At 44.7% G+C, this 16,105-nt stretch overlaps 1 protein-coding gene across 1 annotated transcript in view; it reads right to left on the reverse strand.

Moving 5' to 3' along the window:
* Positions 1 to 16,105, reverse strand: part of LOC111953855 (brefeldin A-inhibited guanine nucleotide-exchange protein 1) — a 49,835-nt gene that overhangs the window by 5,770 nt on the left and 27,960 nt on the right. The window contains exons 19-35 of the mRNA XM_070435660.1: positions 15,826 to 15,984; positions 15,373 to 15,517; positions 15,119 to 15,209; positions 14,938 to 14,978; positions 14,639 to 14,808; positions 13,671 to 13,822; positions 12,562 to 12,734; positions 10,485 to 10,645; positions 9,738 to 9,868; positions 9,505 to 9,634; positions 9,166 to 9,301; positions 8,636 to 8,774; positions 8,262 to 8,334; positions 7,973 to 8,126; positions 7,705 to 7,844; positions 7,241 to 7,412; positions 3,803 to 3,941 (exon numbers count right to left, since the gene is read on the reverse strand). Of these exons, the coding sequence (XP_070291761.1) occupies positions 3,803 to 3,941; positions 7,241 to 7,412; positions 7,705 to 7,844; positions 7,973 to 8,126; positions 8,262 to 8,334; positions 8,636 to 8,774; positions 9,166 to 9,301; positions 9,505 to 9,634; positions 9,738 to 9,868; positions 10,485 to 10,645; positions 12,562 to 12,734; positions 13,671 to 13,822; positions 14,639 to 14,808; positions 14,938 to 14,978; positions 15,119 to 15,209; positions 15,373 to 15,517; positions 15,826 to 15,984 (2,306 nt within the window). The remainder of the gene's footprint in view (positions 1 to 3,802; positions 3,942 to 7,240; positions 7,413 to 7,704; positions 7,845 to 7,972; positions 8,127 to 8,261; positions 8,335 to 8,635; positions 8,775 to 9,165; positions 9,302 to 9,504; positions 9,635 to 9,737; positions 9,869 to 10,484; positions 10,646 to 12,561; positions 12,735 to 13,670; positions 13,823 to 14,638; positions 14,809 to 14,937; positions 14,979 to 15,118; positions 15,210 to 15,372; positions 15,518 to 15,825; positions 15,985 to 16,105) is intronic.

The following is a 16,105-nucleotide window of genomic DNA, read 5'->3' on the forward strand; positions in this document are numbered from 1 at the left end:
GCTATACAGTGTGGTGTGTGTGCTGTCCTCTCTCCTCTACCATGCTATGCTATACTAGTGTGGTGTGTGTGCTGTCCTCTCTCCTCTACCATATGCTATACTAGTGTGGTGTGTGTGCTGTCCTCTCTCCTCTCCTCTACATGCTATGCTTATACTAGTGTGGGTGTGTGTGCTGTCTCTCTCCTTCTACCATGCTATAACTAGTGTGGTGTGTGTGCTGTCCTCTCTCCTCTACCTGCATGCTATACTAGTATGGTGTGTGGTGCTGTCCTCTCCTCTACTATGCTATACTAGTGTGTGTGTGGTGTGCTGTCCTCTCATCCTCTACCATGCTATCTATGGCTATACTAGTGTGGTGTGGTGTGCTGTCCTCATGCTATACTAGTGTGGTGTGTGTGCTGTCCTCTCTCCTCTACCATGCTATGCTATACTAGTGTGGTGTGTGCGCACGCATGTTTGTGATAGTCCAGTCCGTGAGCTCTCACTCTCCCTCTCTGTCCCTCTCTCTCTTACACATGAGCGGACATATCAGACTGACAACCTAGGAGTTTCCTGCTAATACAGAGACTGTCTTCAATACAAAGACGAGACGATAGCTACTATGTGATACTGCAATAGAAAGACAAAGCGATGACAACTGACTGAGTAATAACAGCAACACAGAGTCTGTGGATGTATAGGCCTACTATACCCACTATCCAGTCCAGTCATTTCAGATATCTGTCACATTTAGACGAGTGCTCTGAATGACTGGAGAGAGTGAGAGTCATCGACGGAAGATACAACGACATCAACACAATCTGACTCAYTCATTCTCTCTCAGGACCAATTTCTTTTGATTCCCCTCCTGCTGTGGCGGATATTGATGTTTTGCCTCGGCGACTGTGACTTCTCTATTCCCTAGATGGTGTAAACAGAAGCGTGAATGTCTCAGTCTCTCAGACAGCTGCGGTCAGGGTCAGGACAGATCACAGCTGTCGAGATGTCTCCCCCTCCTCCCAGTCAATCCTGTTTCCCCTGTGATTACATGGACTGATCAATGCCCTCCCTCTCCCAGCAGCCCTTCATAAATAGCAGGCGTCTGACATGGCCTTGATTCCCCCTCTTCATGAAAAATAATGAAAGTTGTTAATGCTGTTAGATGGTGTAGATAGCTGCCTGCCTGGTTCTTAGTAATACTCCAGACATTCAATTTGTAGGATTTAAATAAAAGTCATCATGTTTGCCGGAGTTCCACCCACGACAAAGTAGCAAATTAGTTATTAAATATTTGTGTAAATTAAAGCACATTCTGGGCATACTTCAGACATGTGAAAATAATGCCCTCCATATGACTGCCATTACACACAGCCGAATGAAGGAGGTTTACGAATGCTGTGAGAGGATTAGGGATGGTGGAGGAACGGTGAAAGGCTCGTTAGTGAGAGGACGATTAGGGATGGTGGAGGAACGGTGAAAGGCTCGTTAGTGAGAGGAATGATTAGGGATGGTGGAGGACCGGTTAAGGCTCGTTGTGAGAAGGTGATTAGGGATGGTGAGGAACGGTGAAAGGCTCGTTAGTGAGAGGATGATTAAGGGATGGTGGAGGAACGGTGAAGGCTCGTTAGTGAGAGGATGATCAGGGATGGTGGAGGGACGGTGAAAGGCTCGTTAGTGAGAAGGATGATCAGGGATGGTGGAGGAACGGTGAAAGGCTCTAGTTGAGAGGATGATCAGGGATGGTGGACGGAACGGTGAAAGGCTCGTTAGTGAGAGGATGATCAGGGATGGTGGAGGAACGGTGAAAAGCTTGTTAGTGAGAGGATGATTAGGGATGGTGGAGGAACGGTGAAAGGCTCGTTAGTGAGAGGATGATTAGAGATGATGGAGGAATGGTGAAAGGCTCGTTAATGAGAGGATGATTAGAGATGATGGAGGAACGGTGAAAGGCTCGTTACTGAGAGGATGATTAGGGATGGTGGAGGAACGGTGAAAGGCTCGTTAATGAGAGGATGATTAGAGATGATGGAGGAACGGTGAAAGGCTCGTTACTGAGAGGATGATTAGGGATGGTCGAGGAACGGTGAAAGGCACGTTAGTGAGAGGATGATTAAGGATGGTGGAGTCATGGTGAAAGGCTCGTTAGAGGAAAAGGAGCAGAACAACAACAGGAAGCAGTAGAACAGAGCTGCATGGCCTCCTGAGTGGCGCAGTGATCTAAGGCACTGCATTGCAGTGCTAGCAGTGCCACTAGAGATCCTGGTTCGAGTCCAGGCTCTGTCACAGCCGGCCACGACCGGGACACCCATGGGGGCGGCACACAATTGGCCCAGAGTCGTCCGGGTTAGGGGAGGGTTTGGCCGGCAGGGATGTTCTTGTCCCATCACGCTCTAGCGACTCCTGTGGCGGGCCGGGTGCAATGCACGCTGACACGGTTGCCAGGTGTGCGGTGTTTCCTCCGACACATTGGTGCGGCTGGCTTCCGGGTTAAGCGGGCATTGTGTTAAGAAGCAGTGCGGCTTGGCTGGGTTGTCTTTTCGGAGGACGCATGGCTCTCGAGCTTGCAGCGATGAGACAAGACTGTAACTATGATGTAATAGAAATTCATATGATTTATATGTTTACGGTAATGGTAAGATAATGACTAGAAATATTCCACCCTGAAACCATATAATTGTATGAAATTTATTAGAATCATAAAACTATAATCTGATGTGTGTTGTTTTAGTCAGAATTAGAACAAGGAACTTTTGTTCCTTTTTAGTATGTAAGCAGGGTGCAAGTACGAACCAAATGATAAGAGGAGCTATCGACAGACAAGTTGTACTACTGTGTTCCTTACAGGACATTCTGTCTCCAGCCGTGGAGGAGATAAACTGTTAGGCTTGCAGAAAATTATGAAACATGTTGCAGATTAAACAATGTATCTGTGTAGTGGAAAAACACCGACTGTCTGAGCAAGGCGTAGCTTAAGATTTGAACTTGTATGTGTGTGCCTAAGAAAATACCGAGAACAATTAAACTGTGTTTGACCCGACCTGGCTAGAACTCTGAGAAACTTATGATAGGACAGGGAGTACTTCTGAAGGTTTCCCTAATTTCGGGGGAATGGCACTGTCGGCTGGGTAGTGATACACAGTGGTAAGAACTCTGGAGAAGGATACAACTCACCTACTGTTCGTGTGTATGTATGTGCGTAGGATATCTACTGTTTGTGTGGAATTATGTGCGTAAGTAAGGAGCAAGGTATAAAATGGATGTCTTTGTATAATGGACTTCAGAGTGCTCTCGTGAATAAACGTTTTGACTATTGTAAGCGGGGAAATCTGTCTGTTTCATTTAAACCTTACAAACTCTGGGTTGCAGACTGAGTAGATTAATTTAAGTTTATGAACATTGATAACGAAATTCTCATAACAAACTACCAATTGGATACCACGAAATTAGGGAGAAAAAGGGGTAAAAGTAAAAACAATGTAATAACAGAGCTGCACATGATCATTAAGGAGATCATGTTACTCTGCTCACTTAAAGAATGTTGTTTTCAGTGAAATTAAGCATAATCTGAAACTCAAATGACTTTCTATTCCCAGGTTGAGACAAAGGGACACAAAGCCAGATGGAGATTAGCTGGAGATAAGGACAGTGTTTGGTGTGAGTTAGGAGTTATTGAGGTTTACACTGGCAGTAGTCAAACTAGCTATTCAAAGCAGCAGTCAAGCAATTCCCTGAGTTTAGCCTTCATTAAGTCTGGTATATGGCCAATTGTTTGACAGCCTCCATACAGTGATATAGTGGTGGGGGCGTGGCGGTCCTTCCTTACTTAAGCAGCCGTCTCTGGACTTCCTCCCAGGCGGTCTGACGGCTGTCATCAGTGTACATCCGGAACAGGATCCTTAGGCCACACGCCAGACTGCTGGTCTCCTGCTTCAGCAAATTGGGCTTCGACTTCCCTTTAAAACCTGGAACAGACAGACAGAGAGAGAGCGGTTGCTGTCCGTTACAGCCATTGAGGCCCGTCAAAACTAGGGACGACAAACAGGGCATTGTTCCAATTGTTCAGAGAGTTGCATTAGGCTCCAGGACAGATATACCGTGCTTCCTGAGGAATCTTAACTTGTTATGGCTGGGGGCAGTATTGAGTAGCTTGGATGAATAAGGTGCCCGGAGTAAACTGCCTGCTACTCAGGCCCAGAAGCTAAGATATGCATATTATTAGTAGATTTGGATAGAAAACACTCTGAAGTTTCTAAACTGTTTAAATGATGTCTGTGAGTATAACATAACTCATATGGCAGGAAAAAACCTGAGAAAAACCAGGAAGTGGGAAATCTGAGGTTTGTAGTTTTTCAACTCAGCCCCTATTGAATATACAGTGGGATATGGGTCATCTTGCACTTCCTAAGGCTTCCACTAGATGTCAACAGTCTTTAGAACGTTGTTTCAGGCTTCTACTGAGAAGGTGGGCTGAATGAGAGGGGAATGAGTCAGAGATCTGCCAGCAGCCTCGGTCTTGTGATGCGCAGTCATGAGAAAGTTGAAAGAAAATTTGAAAATTCCTTTGAAAGACAAAGGAATTCTCCAGTTGAAACATTATTGAAGATTTATGTTAAAAACATCCTAAAGATTGATTCTATACATCGTTTGACATGTTTCTACGAACTGTAACGGAACTTTTTGACTTTTCGTCTGAACCTAGTGCTCGCGCCTCATTTATTTTGGATTTGTGAACTAAACGTGAAAACAAAAAGGAGGAATTTGGACATAAATGATGGACTTTATCGAACAAAACAAACATTTATTGTGGAACTGGGATTCCTGGGAGTGCATTCTGATGAAGATCATCAAAGGTAAGTGAATATTTATAATGCTATTTCTGACTTTGTTGACTCCACAACATGGCGGGTATCTGTATGGCTTGTTTTTGTGTCTGAGCGCCGTACTCAGATTATTGCATGGTGAGCTTTTTTCGTAAAGCTTTTTTGAAATCTGACACAGCGGTTGCATTAAGGAGAAGTATATCTTTAAATCTGTGAATAACACTTGTATCTTTTATTAATGTTTATTATGAGTATTTCTGTGATTTGATGTGGCTCTGTGCAAATTCACGGGATGTTTTGGAGGCAAAGCCAAATGTAAACTGAGGTTTTTAGATATAAATATGAACTTGATCAAACAAAACATACATGTATTGTGTAACATGTTGTCCCGGGAGTGTCATCTGATGAAGAATATCAAAGGTTAGTGATTCATTTTATCAATATTTCTTCTTTTTGTGACTCCTCTCTTTGCTTGGAAAATAGCTGTATGCTTTCTGTGACTAGTTGCTGACCTAACATAATGATATGTTCTGCTTTCGCCGAAAAGCTTTTTTGAAATCGGACACTGTGGTTGGATTAACGAGAATTTTATCTTTAAAATGGTGCTTAATACTTGTATGTTTGAGAAAATGTAATTATGAGATTTCTGTTGAGTGAATTTGGCACCATGCAATTTCATTGAAAGTTGGCGAGGGGAACACCAGTCCTAGACAGGTTAAGGGCCTTTTGCTAAACTCCAAGCGGGCTGTCATGTGCCTTTTACTGAGGCGTGACTTCCGTCTGGCCACTCTACCATGAAGGCCTGATTGTTGGAGTGCTGCAGAGATGGTTGTCTTGGAAGGTTCTCCCATCTCCACAGAGGAACTCTGGAGCTCTGTCAGAGTGACCATCGGGTTCTTGGTCACCACTATGACCAAGACCCTTCTCCCCCGATTGCTCAGTTTTGCTGTGCGGCAAGATCTAGGAAGAGTCTTGGTGGTTCCAAACTTCTTCCATTTAAGAATGATAGAGGCCACTGTGTTCTTGGGGACCTTCAATGCTGCAGAAATGTTTTGGTACCCTTCCCCAGATCTGTGCCTCGACAAAATCCTGCCTCTGAGCTCCACGGACAATTTTTTTCGATGGCTTGGTTTTTGCTCTGACGTGCACTGTCAAGTGTGGGACCTTATATAGACAGGTGTATGCCTTTCCAAATCATGTCCAATCAATTAAAAGATACCACAGGTGGACTCCAATCAAGTTGTAGAAACATCTTATGGATGATTAATGGAAACAGGATGCACCTGAGCTCAATTTCGAGTCTCATAGCAAAGGGCCTGAATATTTATGTGAATACGGTATTTCTGTTTTTTTATTTGTAATAAATGTGCCAAGATTTCTAAAAACCTGTTTTCACTTTGTCATTATGGGGTATTGTGTGTAGATTGATGAGGGGAAAAAAATATTTAATTGGTTTTAGAATAAGGCTGTAACGTCACCATGTGGAAAAAGTAAAGGGGTTTGAATTCTTTCTGAATGCACTGTACAGTGTAACTGGTAATATTCTTTACATGGCCCTGCAGTGCACCACTCGAGGAAACTCCAAGAATTACATGAAGTAGGAGACTGATTTTCTTAATCTTAAAGAACTCAGACCATGAGAAACAAGATTCTCTGGTTTGATGAAACCAAGATTGAACTCTTTGGCCTGAATGCCAAGCGTCACGTCTGGAGGAAACCTCGCACCATCCTTACGGTGAAGAATGGTGGTGGCAGTATCATGTTGTGGGGATGTTTTTCAGCAGCAGGGACTGGGTGATTAGTCAGGATCTAGGGAAAGATGAATGGAGCGAAGTACAGAAAGATTCTTGATGAAAACCTGCTCCAGAGCATTCAGGACCTGAGACTAGGGTGAATGTTCACCTTCCAACAAGACAACGACCCTAAGCACAAAGCCAAGACAACACATGAGTTGCTTCAGGACAAGTCTCTGAATGAGCCCGGACTTGAGCCCGATCGAAGATCTCTGGAGAGACCTGAAAATAGCTGTTCAGCGACGCTCCCCATCCAACCTGACAGAGCTTGAGAGGATCTGCAGAGAAGAATGGGAGAAACTCCCCAAATACAGGTGWGCCAAGCTTGTAGCGTCATACCCAAGAAGACTCAAGGCTGTAATCGCTGCCAAAGATGCTTCAACAAAGTACTGAGTAAAGAGTCTGAATACTTATGTAAATGGGATATTTCAGTTTATAATTTTTTTTATACATTTGCAAAAATGTCTAATAACCTGTTTTTGCTTTGTCATTATGGGGTATTGTGTGCATATTGATGAAGAAAAAAATGATTTAATCAATTTTAGAATAAGGCTGAAACATAACAAAATGTGGAAAAGTAAAGGGGTTTGAATACTTCCCGAATGCACTGTATATCTGCCTCGGCTCTGGTGCAGGGCAGTGACCCACCTGCCTTCCATAGAGTGGTCCTCTGCTCGTTGCTAGAGTTGAAGGCCTTGGCGAAGCGGTGGGACTCCAACAGGCAGTCCAGCAGCTTAAACAGCTGTTCTGAGGTCAGGTAGCGGTACATTCCTTGGTCCTGAGTCTCGACACGGACATCTGCCGCGTCCAGAGCATCTCTCTGGAGAGGACAAACACATACACAAGCTTCAGAGAACTTTCCCAGAGCATTCACACAACCAAACACAAACAGAGCCTTCACATATCACTGCTATGTATGACAAATACTTCCCTCCTTCCCTGACATTTACTAGAAGAACATACATTATAGACATTTCACATTTTCAAGGATCAGGACAGTCCATACAGCCAAACTATTTAACACAAATCTTTGCAAGAAATGTGTCCTTCCACCAAGTCCTGAACCAGTGATACCTCTCATCCTCCACGTAGGGGTGGGAGTGAGACGTTACCTGCGCAGCAGCCAGGTTCTCAGCGTCCTCCTTCCTGCTGGTTGCAGGGAAGAAGACCATGTTGTCTATGGTCTGGATCAGCTCCAACTGCACTACACACTTAATGAGCAAGCCTGAGAATAACCTCTGCTCCTGGATCTCTGTGGAACGAACGAACACACACACACACACACACACACACACACACACACACACACACACACACACACACGGTGAGCATAGGGTTGAAAAACACTCCAGTGGTACAAGGTGTAAAAGAGACACTAACTTGTTGGAGTCCGGGTTCTGGGGCTGTCCTCACACATGCCTGCGCTGTACTGACTCTGCCGCCGGGTCTCCATGGCAATCCTCTCCGCACTGTTGATGGAATGCTGGTCCTCGGAACGGGACTGGATGTCCACTGACTTCTGGGAAATTGAATCCTGAGGGCACATGGGGAGAAGTTATTTTGTCTGGATTGTACTGGGTCATGTTGTTGTACAGTCTAATCTGGCATAAGAGATAGACCAGCTACAGACTTAATGAAACCTACAGCTCAGTCAGGGTTTGAAACATACCAGCTGTTTGTCTGATACATCCTGTGGTGTCATGGGATCCCCCTCTGCTCCTGCTAGTCTCCATGTCAACAGTCTGAGAGAGGGCAGAGAGGAACAATATGGGACAGGACAGTGTTACTCTACTTATACAGTGTCATACTACAGTACCATACACACAAGGACAGTCAGGTATCCCACTCTACCAAGTAAACAACGGCAAAAGCCAGTAAAAGATCATGTCCATTTAATACCTCGCCTCCATTCCTAGATGACTTCATTAGACTGTCTCAGTGTGCTCCATGTTTACATCACTAAGTTCAGCAATAACAATCATCACAGACAATATTCCCAGCTGAATCTCAGCGATATGAATAACGTCTGCATCAGTAGCTTACGCGTGTGGGATGGTGGTCTTGAAGATGTCCAGCATGCAGTTACAGGTCTTGTCCCAGGTCTCCGGAGTAAACTTCTCTCCATTCAGGATGACCACGTTCTCTAGACAGTTAGTGCCTGACCGAGCCAACTGCTCATTATCTAGGGTGAGAGAGAGAGGAGAAAAGAAGTGAGGGAAAGAGAAAGACAATAAAACATTTTTTTTTACCTTTATTTAACTAGGCAAGTCAGTTAAGAACAAATTCTTATTTTCAATGACAGCCCTTGTTCAGGGGCAGAACAACAGATTTGTACCTTGTCAGCTCGGGGATTCGAACTTGCAACCTTGCGGTTACTAGTCCAACGCTCTAACCACTAGGCTACCCTGCCGCCCCAATAATGTGGAGAGCAGGAGAAGAGAGAGAAGAGTGGAATGTGGATTGAAAAGAAGAGGAAATATGCATAAGAAAGAGGGGATGAGAGTGATTGAGGACGGTGTACTCAGTAGAAGTGTAGGACTGAAGGTGTTTGTAGCGCCGCCGTCTGTCCTCACCTTGCTGAACACACCAGTACAGTTGGGACAGGATGTCATCCAGCAGGACGTCACTGAGAGTCTCAAAGTACTGCGTGAACACGTCAGAGATGGCGTAAAGTGCGTGGTTACAGGTCGTCGTCATCCACTCTGCTTTCTGGAAGACAAAAACAACACAGAAGGGTTACCAGGGTTACACCAGTTCAAGTCATTGTAGCAGCCAAGAGGACAATCGTCCAGTTGGTACTGAATACTAGTTGTGGAACCAATGATGTACTGTAACTATGGAAATAGGTGTTGGTTACACTGGAGATAAAGCTGGGTCTTTGGTGAATGGGTATTTGGGATGTGGAGACTTGCCTCAGTTTGCTGCTCAGGCAGCTTCATGTTGTCAAATATCCTGAAGACGATCCTGAACAGATCCTGCCACCAGTGCTTCTCAAAGGTGTGTCCATAGGTCTTCATCACCTCAAACATCACCGTCAGACCCCTGACACACACACACACTTCTTATAATACACCCTTACCATCAGTTGACTTCAGCCTCTAAAATATTCCCATCTATGATGACACAGGACTAAAACTCTTCTCACCTGGTCCTGACGTCCAGTTTGCACCTGTTGATAATGCAGGACAGCTCAAAGAGGATGGGGAACCACCCCCTCACCCACACCCGGTCCTCTGGGACTACATTCATGTCATCGCTGGTGTAGTCTTTGAATGCCTGCCAGAGAGAAAACAGCATAGTTTACAACATTTCCTGAGAGTTAATACACACACACGGACACGCAGGCACACACACACACACACACACACACGCACATGTGGACACACACTAACTCTATAAAGGTCTCTAAGCCGTATTTACTGTTCACTGTAGGCTTTTCCTGAATTTGCCCCACCGCCCACTCAACGGAGGTTTCCGTGCACACATGCACACACACAGGCACACACACAGAACTAATCCCCTCCTCTCCTCTTGTCCACCCCCACACAAACAAACAGAAAGCAGGCAGTGTGGCTGGAGTGTCTGCAAAGAGAAGAGACCTTGGAGAAAAGCACTGGCAGTAAGCACCAGTGATGTTTTCTAACATGGGACATTTTCATTATATATAAATAAATAATTTGGGAGATGCTGTTATCCAGAGCGACTCACATTGTTTATCTGATGATTAACAAGAAAACGATGAAAGCTTTAGGTGGGTCACAGTACAAAATGTTTTGGGGACCAGTCATGGTCTACCACAAACAACTATGGGCAATACCATTTGATGTTCAGAAATGACTGATATGGGTTCAGCTCTTATCTATGAAACCTGATAATAAACTCAGTAACTGACCTGGGGCCTGTCAGAGACGTATTTGGCGCAGTGGCGGATGAGACGGATGGCCTCCATGCTGGTGTCGGGGAAGGAGGCGTTGCATGCGAACTCAGACAGACACTTGACTGCATCCTGGAAGGAGTCTATGGTGGCTGGGAAGTGCTTCTCAAATACATTCACTAAGAGAAGAAGAGAAGAAGAAGAGAAGAAGCAGAGGAGAGAAAAAGAGAAGAGGTGGATAAGGAGAGAAGAAGCGAAGAAGAAGAGAAGGAGATAAGGAGAGAAGAGAAGAAGAGAAGGAGATCAGTGAAAAAGGATGACAGGAGTTAACTTATCTGTTTAGCAGAATGATATTACATGGCCCTGTCATCAAAAACACAAAAATAAACCTCAAATTGAGGATTACTGAAACAATCATATTGAAATCTAAGCAGTAAATATATACAGTGCCTTCGGAAAATATTCAGACCCCTTGACTTTTTCACATTTTGTTACGTTACAGATATATTCTAAAACTGATTAAAGTATTTTTTTCCTCAGCAATCTACACAATCTACAATTTACATGTATTAGAAATAAAAAACTGAAATACCTTATTTACGTAAGTATTCAGACCCTTTGCTATGAGAATCGAAATTGATCTCAGGTGCATCCTGTTTCCATTGATCATCCTTGAGATGTTTCTACAACTTGATTGGAGTCCACCTGTGGTAAATTCAATTGATTGGACATGATTTGGAAAGGCACACACCTGTCTATATAAGGTCCCACAGTTGACAGTGCCTATTAGAGTAAAAACCAACCCATGAGGTCGAAGGAATTGTCCGTAGAGCTCCAAGAGATAATTGTGTTGAATGCACAGATCTGGGGAAGGGTACCAAAACATTTCTGCAGCATTGAAGGTCCCCAAGAACACAGTGGCCTCCATCATTCTTAAATGGAAGAAGTTTGGAACCACCAAGACTCTTCCTAGAGCTGGTTGCCCGGCTGAACTGAGCAATCGGGGGAGAAGGACCTTTGTCAGGTAGGTGACCAAGAACCCGATGGTCACTCTGTCAGAGCTCCAGAGTTCCTCTGTGGAGATGGGAGAACCTTCCAAGACAATCATCTCTGCAGCACTCCACCAATCAGGCCTTCATGGTAGAGTGGCCAGACGGAAGCCACTCCCCAGTAAAAGGCACATGACAGCTCGCTAGGAGTTTGCCAAAAGGCACCTAAAGAGTCTCAGATCATGAGAAACAAGATTCTCTGGTCTGACGAAACCAAGATTGAACGCTTTGGCATGAATGCCAAGCGTCACATCTGGAGGAAACCTGGCACCATCCCTACGGTGAAGAATGGTGGTGGCAGCATCATGCTGAGGGGATGTTTTTCAGCGGCAAGGGCTGGGAGATTAGTTAGGATCGAGGCAAAGATGAACGGAGCAAAGTACAGAGATATCCTTGATTAAAACCTGCTCCAGAACGCTCAGGACCTCAGACTGCAGCAAAGGTTCACTTTCCAACGGGACAACGACCCTAAGCACACAGCCAAGACAGCACAGTAGTGGCTTCAGGACAAGTCTCTGAATGTCCTTGAGTGGCCCAGCCAGAGCCCGGACTTGAACCCGATCTAACATTTCTGGAGAGACCTGAAAATAGCTGTGCAGCAACGCTTCCCATCCAACCTGACAGAGCTTGAGAGGATATACAGCAATGAATGGGGGAAACTCCACAAATACAGGTGTGCCAAGCTTGTAGCGTCATACCCAAGAAGACTCAAGGCTGTAATCGCTGCCAAAGGTGCTTCAACAAAGTACTGAGTAAAGGGTCTGAATACTTATGTAAATGTAATATTTAAGTTTTTTTTATTTGTAATAAAATAGAAAAATTCAACAACAAAAAAACGTTTTGCTTTGTCATTATGGGGTATTGCTGTAACGTAACAAAATGTGGAAAAAGTCAAGAGGTCTGAATACTTTTCGAATTCACTGTATATTAAATATAGGTATAAAAATAACATCTTAAAAGATAGACAATAATAGAGATCAGATAATGAAGATCAGTTCTTAGCCCGAAAGATGGTTGTCTCTGAGGCGTGTGTCTCAGTAACTCACTGCTGATGTGGCCCGTGGTCTGGAAGGCTAGCTCTACGATGCTCTCATCCTGGTCTGAGGCAGCCAGGTGGAACACTGAGAAGATGTTCTTCCAGCCCGACCGGATGTTCCCCGCCTGTGAGTTGACCATCTGGGCTATACAGCGCACCACCATGTCCCTGATCGTTGGAGATCTGGAGGAGCAGGAGGAGGACATATGGGTTATTCACCTACTGTATGTGAAAGTTGCTTATTGGACTATGATGAGGATGATCAATAAGGCAGTAGAAGTGAAAGTACAAGTACCCCTGCTACAGCCTTTATTTAGGGAGTCTGATTATTCCCTTTCAGATGTTGTGACTTGATGGGTTCCAACGGCGACTGTTGTCATAGCAAATAATTTTTTCTGTGCTTTGATTAAGGAGAAAGGACCAGCCTCTGCACAAAAGTACTCTCACAAACATACTACACACACACAGGCTGAGTCTAATGAACATACAGCACCGTGGGGCGTCCATGGCTTTACGTGGCTCCCTGCCATTTCCTCTGAGCTGTAACAGTGGGTGGATTTGGGCCTGGTAGTTCTCCTTCACATCAATGAAAACAGCTTTCAACTGTGAGATTCGGAGCCCTCCAATTTTAAGCAACTGTATCTGTGTCACTACAGAATCTGAGAAAAGATTCACAGCTTCTACTCAGTTGTTGTAGAGTCAGTTGCCAGAGTGCTTTCCTGGTGCTCAAGCCAAAACCAAGGAGAAATATTCTATAAAATCCCTATCTTGCTCTCTGGGTTAGTTCTGAGTGTGCCAGTTTTCTCCTCCTCAGAGAGCTTGGGTGACTGTGGGAGTTTGACACAGTGCAGTGACTCAGTACAAGGAGACTGGCTGGCTGCAGCGCTAAGAGAGACAGGCACTGGAATGTGAACCACAGAGGCACAACACAGACCTTGTAAGGCCAGACTACTATAGCCAAGTGCCTACGCAACTAGGGAGTGTGTACATATACCAGCAGACACATGCCTAAGCAAGCAAGCACAACCGCAAGCTCATTCAACGCAAGTAGGCAGCACACACAAACAAACAGTCACACGATACAATCAGGAATAACGTTTACAGCAACATTCTCTTTACCTGTTCTTTTTCATGATGTGCTCGAAAGGCCTCAGAAAGTCCTTCTGGAACCTGAAGTTCGCCAGCTCTCCCTTCTCTAGAAACTTCATGGACAGCTGCCGGAGAGAATCCACGGCAAAGATAGCTACATCCTCATTGGGGTTACATCCAACCTGAACAGGGAGTCAGACACAGTATCTTAACATCTCTACCACACTCTCTAACATTTAACATCCCCTGTGATATTTATAATCTCTGTTCATTTGTAATATTTAGTAGCCAATCTCTACCTCTGTAGCATTTTAACACTTACACCCCCCCCCCCCCGCAGCATTCGGGAAGACTAAGGCAAAATAAAGCCCGTAGATATGATTCTTATGCCCCGTGCTGTCAAAAATGTGATATTCCTGTTTTATATATCTTTTCACACTGAGGTTGGAATAATACTGTGAAATTGTGAAAATTATGACAATGTCTTTTTAGTGTAAGAGCTGTTTGAAAAGACAGCCTGAAATGTCAGCCGGTTTTGGTGGGATGGAGTTTTGGCATGCCTGGTGACATCCCCAGTCAAGTTCCAAACCTCTCAGCCAATAACAGCTCGTTTTCAGGTTTCCCCTCCCTACTCAGACCACTCCCAGACAGTCCTAGCAACATTTTGGGTTGATAAGTTGCTGTTTGCTAAGAAGCTATTTTAGTTTTTTTTGACCATTTTAATTGAAAACAATCACAGTAAGGTACTTAATTATCACCCAGAAATTATTTCATATTGAGATAAAATGGCTGCATTGGACCTTTAAGCCAGGTGTTCCTGAGGGCAGTGTTACAAAGACTAATTAACACCTAGGTAATCAGGTGTGTGGACTCTCTAGCCAACAACAACGTTAATCAATCAATTAATGCAACAACAAAAAAATAATTAAAACAGATGTCCCTGACAACCAGAGTTTCCACAACCCCTGTTAAAGTGAAATAAATCCCAAGATGTCCACCTTGTTGAAGTGGTCTCCAATGACCTCCCAGATCCTGGACCACTGCAGTCTGATTCGTCCCATGTTGTAGTAGGAGATCTCCACTATCTTCTGCAGGCTGAACATGCGGGGGTGTGTGGGCGAGGCCAGCTCATCCATAGACACAGCACACAACCAGCGCACAAAGTCCACTGAGAACACAGAGAAACKKGTGTTAGTCAACCATCAGGACTGCCATGGTARAATGCCAATACATCCACATCYGYTAAGGACGTGATCAAATACTGTAATTGAATTCAGTTRSYATTTAGAACACTCACCAATTGCATTACCATCCAGTCTGGTAGAACCTGTGAATATTCTGCAAGAACAAGACCATGGTCACATCTACATGACATATACAGTACATTCATTCACATGATAGAACAATGGCAGAGCTAAGACCCCAAACCAGTCCGAGGTAATAGAGCAGGATCTATAAGAGACTACTACAGTAACTACCTGTCCACAGCCACCACCACACTCTGGGAGCTGGTCTCTCCTATGGACTCCTGGATACTGAGGATCTGCTTCCGGTCTACTGTCCCACCTGCTGTGGACCACAGGACAGTCAGTCACATCTCCAGCATCAAGCATCATACCAAGCATCTCCAGAGTCAAACATGTTGTATAGTCAAGCACATCACCGGCTTGTTAACTACAGTTTATTTAACCAGTTTAGAACCAGAACATGTATTAAAGTGATAAGCGCTGACCCAGGCCCAGGTATTCATCGTTGCTCTGCTCCTTGGTGCTGGTGATGAAGCCCTCTTTCCCCCGAACCGTCCCTGAGATGTACCTGGCCTTCACCCCCGTCCCGATCAGCTGGGCCAGCTCCAACTGACTGATACACTTCATTATCTGTAGGACGGGGGAGGGATGTGGGGGCATACAGTCACCCATACATTCAATAAGGCTGCATTTACACACGCGTCAAAAGAGCTGATGTGATTGGTCAAAAGACTGATTGTGTAAAGCCAGCCTTAGTTAGGATTGTTTTTGCAAATATCTATTCACTAGTCTTAATTAGTTGAGAGAGAAACATATTTTTATATCGAAAATAAAGAAAAATGGAGACAAAATGAAGCAATATAGCTTACGACAGCAATACTGACAGCGATACTATAGTGGCTAATACTGATTACTAGACGTTGGCAGTATGTCCAGACCTCGTGCCAGGAGTTGCCCAGGTAGTTTCCGTCTGTGTGGGCGACGGTGATGAGAGTCTTGATGGTGTCGATGTTCTTCTGCTTCATCTCAGTGATGCCAGAGCTGGCTGTGAGCAGGGTGAACCGTGCCAGGGCCTGCACATACGCATCCCGCTCAAGCTGTGTGTGTGTGAGAGAGAGAGACCATATTCAGTCCTGCAGTACTATCTCCATTAAGTTTCGGAGCATGCTATCTTTGGAAAACACACCATTTCACCTTTTGATTCATAGCCCCTCATCC

Source organism: Salvelinus sp. IW2-2015, linkage group LG27 (assembly GCF_002910315.2).
Source record: "Salvelinus sp. IW2-2015 linkage group LG27, ASM291031v2, whole genome shotgun sequence".
NCBI lineage: Eukaryota > Metazoa > Chordata > Actinopteri > Salmoniformes > Salmonidae > Salvelinus > Salvelinus sp. IW2-2015.